Here is a 6,000-nt window from a genome sequence, read left to right on the forward strand (position 1 = left end):
GACTCGCAGAGCCCGGGCTCGGGCTGGAGCCTGGGCTCTGAGACCCTCCCTACTTGTGAGCCCATTTTACAGTCCCGCAGCCTGAGTCCCGCATGCCCAAGTCAGCTGACCCAGGCCAGCCATGGCCGTGCCGCAAGTCTTTTATCACGCCGTAGCCGTCCCCTTAGAGATGAGACCAAAGCAAATTCGTGGGCCCCGGCACCCTGGAGATTTGGCTCGGCAGCCGAACAGCACAGCTCATACTGCGAGAACAGCCATTGTCAGGGGAAACAATAAATTCACCTCCCTTCTGCTGGTTGCTGTCCAGGGGGGGAATTAAAGGACCTCACCCATCTCAAAAGACTGGAGGGATAAGAACGGAGGGATACGTATCGCAGTCCCTTCCAGTCCTATGTTTCCATGATTCCATAACACTGTGTCTTAGCAAACAACCCCTCTCTCATGCAAATTGCTTCTGGCACCTGAGGCTGGAGGGTGCCATTGTCATCCCTGGTGCATGTGATCAGATTCTGGTTTTCTGCTCCTGCTACAGGCCATCTTTACCGAGCATGACGGAGACAAGTCCGGGACCATGGATGCCTACGAAATGCGCCTGGCCCTGGCCACTGCAGGTAAGAGGTGGGGAGTACATGGAGGTAGGAGAATTAAAGTGGGAATGGAGCAAGAACACATTTTTTGTCCACCTGGGACAGAATAAATAGCACCACGTTCTCCGGCTGCGGGTGGATTCATAGGTGTTAAGGCTAGAAGGGACCATCATAGTCATCTAGTCTGAGCTGCCAGAGAATCCAGCCATTAACGTCTGAGAACTAACCAATGCTCACTCAGTGAGTCAGAGCCAGGGACAGAACCCGGGAGTCTCCTCCCCGCCCCTTGCTCTCCGCAGCCTAGGGAGGGAACGTGGTTGTCGTCAGATGTTGGCTGCGTGCGTGTTCTCTCTGCATGTTCCACCGGCTCTGGCCAGACAGCCCGTGCAGCAGGCTCCGATCGAACTGCCCAATAAGCCGACAAGCCTTGGTTTAGTAGCGAAGGCGCCTGGCCAGGTTTATTGCCGACGAAGCACAGTGCTACTGCCCCGGCTCATGGTTACAGGGACACAAACACGTGTATGCCCGTGACAATGGACCGGCTCGGTTAGCGGCAGGACTTTCCACTATCCTCTAGGCCAGACAAAGACCCTCCCTCTGAATAGTATCAGGGGGTAGCCATGTTAGTCTGTAGCCACAAAAACAACAAGGAGTCTGGTGGCATCTTAAAGACTAACAGATTTATTTGGGCTTAAGCTTTCGTGGGTAAAAAACCTCACTTACACTGATACAAACAAGTTACAGATCACCCTTGAGGTATCAGGGTGCCCTCTTCTGATGTCTTAGGGCCCCCACATAGCCTTGTTCCTGTAGGTTCCATCAAAACATTGCTACTTATCATGCTGTCACCCTGGCCTTCTCCGTAAGATGGGTCAGCATGTTCCTGTTCTCTTTGGGGAGCGTGTTTATCGGGGTGTTCTGGTACCATCTGGAATGTGCTTGTGTGAGTGCCTAGCACCTCTTAGGAATATGTGTTTTTACAATATCAGCCCCCTGCTTGCCAAATTCGGTGAGCAGGGCCTGCCTCTTGCTCACAACTTAACCTTGCTTTATATCAGCAAGGTTTTGACTACTTTAGACCAGGCCTCAGACCAGGCCTCTGATACATGGGCTCATGTTTCAGGCCCTCTTCCTACTGTAGTGGTTAGTGGTTGAAAGCCGAGCTGGACTCAGTTCATCACACTGGACCTGAACAGCCCCAGAACTTTAAGTTTGGATCCAAATGCAAAACTCAGATCCAGTGGTAGCTGAACCAGGCTCCAGCTGGAAACCCAAACGCTGCGGGATCGGAGGAAGGTGAGTCAGTTGTGGCTTTTTCCTTCTTCCCAGGGTTCCACTTGAACAATCAGTTCTGCGAGATCATCACCAACCAATACCGCAACCGTGGGCTGTGCATTGACCTCAACAGCTTCCTGTCCTGCCTGGCGCACCTGACCTGGATTTTCAGTAAGAGATGGCTACGTGCAGTTCTGCCCCCGGAGCCAGAGGCAAAGCTCTAGGTTGCCTGTTTTACCACAGGCCGCAGCAGCCTGTCAGGAGGGATGGTGCTTTATCCCTCCAGGGTGTAGCTGCTGCCTTGTTTAGAGGAGTTAAAAGTGGGCCAGGTGTGTCCAGCTGGATCCGGTGTGGGAATTACGCTAGATCTCTCTTCCGCTGGCAGGTCAGATACGATGAAAGAGCCCCTGGGGAGTGTGCTCTCAATAAGAGGGCAGTTTTAATCCAAGCAGCCCTGGCCTTCTGGCAGCTGCGTGTCCCTATACACAGCAAACGGAGCCACAAACAGCTCCGGCTGTGCTTGCCCTGCCAGCCTCTCTGCTGCCCCTGCTTGACGGCCCAGCCCAGGGCGACCAGACAGCAAGTGTGAAAAAACGGGACTGGGGGTGGGGGGTAATAGGTGCCTAGATAAGAAAAAATCCCCCAAAATGGGACTGTCCCTTTAACAACGGGACCTCTGGTCACCCTAGGCCAGCCACAGGGCACAGCAGAGGCTATGCAGGGGGAGAAATGGCTTGTCAGAGTGGATGGGGTTTCTGAGGCTGAAACTCAGAGGCAGGACTTGGCTGTGGAAGCTGGACATGGGGCCAAAGCAGCCACCCTTTGGTGGATGAAATAACACAGCCTTGGGGTGTAACTACAACCGCTCGCCTCGCACCAAGCTCGGAGCACCTGGTGCGGACGGGGTGGGGATGTTAAAGGTGAAATGGACACGTCACTTTGTTCTGTTCCAACAGGGCAGTGCAAGACCCGTGACCGAGATGGCACAGGGATCGTCACCATGGCCCATAAGGAGGTGAGCAACAGGGTTCATTCTCCCCGTAGAGCTCTGAGCTGAGTCGTAACTTTGGACACGGCTATAACTTATAGCTGCCCTCCACCACGGCGGGCTGTGGTTTCCACCGCAGCGGGTCGGACTCTGCTGCTCTCAGTTACGCTGCGAGCAGGGAGCGACCCCGCCGCAGGCAGTGGAGTTACACTGGGACAAAGCACTGGCCACCCACTGACCTGGTTAACTCTTTGCTTTTCAGTGGCTGGAACTCATCACTGCCACTTAATGGGAGGAAGCCGCATCGTCCCCAGAGTGTAGCCTAAAGGACTATTCTGCTTGCTTGCATATCTATCTATCTATCTTTTCTAGTTTATTGTAATAGGTTTATAGATTTATATTAAAGTAAGTTTGGCTGTAATGCAAGAGACCTACAGGCCATATCCTGTACGTTAAGCTAAAGCAAAGTGAGCCTATCTATATTAAGAACTTTTACTCAGAAAGCAAAGTTGACCTATAGCTTGTTATCTAAATAGCTGAGTACCCACCCCTGTGCCCATTACCTTTTATTTAGACCAATAGAAATGGAGAATGGCATAGGGGGGTTTTCAGTGTGGTACCCACAGACTTAACAAGTACACCACAAGAGACTGATGTGCATACGTACCTGTCATCAATACGCACATACATACTAGCCTACGGGGTACGTGTACCCTAACATTTCTGTGGGTGAGGAATGAAATTTGGGCATAAGAGGAAGGATTTCGGGCATTTGCCCTATAAAAGAGGTACTCCACCTCAGTAGAGTACTCAAGTTCTTACTTTACTCCATCTCTATTCTCACGTCCTTCCTCCACTTTAAGTTTCAAGGGAACTAGGCTAAGGTCGGTTTCCCTAAGTTTTATTCTTAGTTTGTTTATTAGGTTTTGATTTAAGTTTAAGTTAGTCAAGTAAACCCTAGTCAGCTTTGATAGCGTTTAGCATTTTCTAAGCACTGCATCCCTCACTTGAGAAACCTGAACCGCAAGGCTGGTCCTGTGTCTCTTACCACCAGGTTAGCAAGGAAGGGTGTGAGTATATTAACCAAAGCTTTGTTGCATATACTACTATATTATCAGATGTATCTTTTGAATAGCAGTAACGCAATTGTAACTTTGTAACTCTGGGTATTTTACCGCTTACTTACTATTATTGATTTTAATTAAAAAAGTCTTTCAGGCTATATCTGTCTCTGTGTGAGCTTCTTGTCATACCCCCGAGGGTCCTTTGTCAATTCTGTGGAGCCTGATTCAGGACAAGAACTTTTATCTTCTGATCAAACAGACTGGCGAGCTTAAACCCCACACTAATTCATATGGATGATAATAATTATTGATAGTATTAATTACATTAATGAATTAAATTCCCATATTATCCAAATGAATATTATCAGTACACCCTAAATCAGGCTACAGGAACGAGGCCTGACGCACAGAGCACACACCAGTCCAGCCCTACGGCACGGAATCAGAGCGAAGATCAGGGACGGCGCCGGAGGAGCTCCCCTGGACGTTTAGTCCGCACCGATTATTCGTGAAAATAGCTTGTTTTGAGCATTGCACTGCTCTAGTTTGCACTCACACTTGCTGTACTAAGAATCATAGTAATCATGAGCTTTTATCACAGCGGCTCTCCGCTTTGCGCTGGTCCTGTGGCAGACCATGTCCTGCGACAAGTTCACATTGTGATCCCGGGGTTGAGATTACAATGGACACACTACCAGCTCCTGTCTTGACAAATCTTTGAATCTAGTCGTGGGCTCCGGTGTCACTTAGTTGCTTTTGAAAAGTGGATTCCTGGGGCAAAGCTGAACTTTAGTTTGAAAGTTTGGGCTGCAGAGAACAACCCAGCCCTGTGGACGCTTGGACAAAATTTAAATCGAATGGGGTTCCTTCCTGCCTCAATGACATGGGGTAAACGATTGCTCTCAGAGACAAGACACTGTCAGTGCCTGGATTCAGCAGGGCAGAAGTTTATTATTGGATCCAGGCGAGTTACTGATGGCTGTCCATGGAGTTTTTCCATGGTCCCTGTTCTCGACCAGGGGCCCAGGGGCCCCTGGAGGGCTGCGAGCAGGTTTCAGTGGGTCCGTCAAAATAAAGCAGAGAGCAGAGCTGGCATTACAGGCCCGGGGCTGAAACCTGAGCAACTTAATTTTGCAGGGCCTCCTGGGCAGAGTGACCAGATAGCAAGTGTGAAAAACCGGGACAGGAGGTGGGGAGGTCATAGCCACCTGGATAAGAAAAAGCCCCAAATATCAGGACTGTCCCTATAAAATCAGGACATCTGGTCACCCTACTCCTGGGGCATGGAGCCCCAAGCAGTTCCCTTGCTTGCTACCCCCTAGTGCCTGCCCTGGATTTAATCCACTGGATTTTATTACTCCTGGGGGAATTCTGGGAATTTTGATTTTTCCTGTATGAAATACATTCTGCCCAAGAAGTGCTGCAGTTCCGCCTTTTGCCCACCAGAGGCCGCTGTGGTGCTAGCATGAACGCAGCCAGCTGTTCTGGCCCCACAGCGGCCTCTGGTGGGCAGGAGGCGGAACCACTGAAGAAGTGGGGGTTTTCCCCACAAAAGCTTATGCCCCCCAAAATCTGTTCGTCTTTAAGGTGCCACCGGACTCCTTGTTGTTTTTCTTGGCCAGAATGTATTTCATGTGGGGGTGGGGGGAATTCTGTGCGTTCCTGGTGCTGCAGAATTCCCCCAGGAGCAGCACCTTCCCGCAGAGCCAGGCTGGGACAGAGTGGGGCACCCAGGGCTGCTGGGGGTCACAGACTGGGGCTCAGAATGGCTAGTGGGGGGACAGACTGCGGCATGGACTCAGGAGCTAGTGAGGTGACAGCGTTGAGCCTGGGGATGGGGGCGGGGGGCTGCAGGGACACATGGGGATGGGGGGTGCGGGGACAGGGGCCGACGTGTCTGACTGAATGGCAGAGGCTTGGGGTCAGCCAAGGTCTGCATGGGGGAGGCTTCCCAGCACCCTAACCCCCCCACCCCAAAAAACCACCTTCTCCCACCCACACCAACACCCTCCAGGTTCACTCCCAGGCTCCTTCCCTCCCCCTCAGCTCCTCCGTTACCCCGACTCCCCCAAGCCTTTGCGCCTTC

The 6,000-nt window shown here is 51.5% G+C and overlaps 1 protein-coding gene across 5 annotated transcripts in view; it reads left to right on the plus strand.

Annotated features, from left to right (window-relative positions):
- LOC101945460 (calpain-12) overlaps positions 1-4,072 on the plus strand; it is a 43,979-nt gene extending 39,907 nt beyond the window's left edge. For all 5 annotated transcript variants that reach the window (XM_065570845.1, XM_065570843.1, XM_065570844.1 and 2 more), the window contains 4 exons: positions 533-611; positions 1,917-2,033; positions 2,819-2,877; positions 3,113-4,072. In XM_065570845.1, coding sequence (XP_065426917.1) covers positions 533-611; positions 1,917-2,033; positions 2,819-2,877; positions 3,113-3,139 — 282 coding nt within the window. In that variant the 3' untranslated portion in view covers positions 3,140-4,072. The remainder of the gene's footprint in view (positions 1-532; positions 612-1,916; positions 2,034-2,818; positions 2,878-3,112) is intronic.
- The last annotated feature ends 1,928 nt before the right edge of the window (positions 4,073-6,000 follow it).

The sequence above is a fragment of the Chrysemys picta genome, chromosome 17 (assembly GCF_011386835.1).
Source record: "Chrysemys picta bellii isolate R12L10 chromosome 17, ASM1138683v2, whole genome shotgun sequence".
Taxonomy (NCBI): domain Eukaryota; kingdom Metazoa; phylum Chordata; order Testudines; family Emydidae; genus Chrysemys; species Chrysemys picta.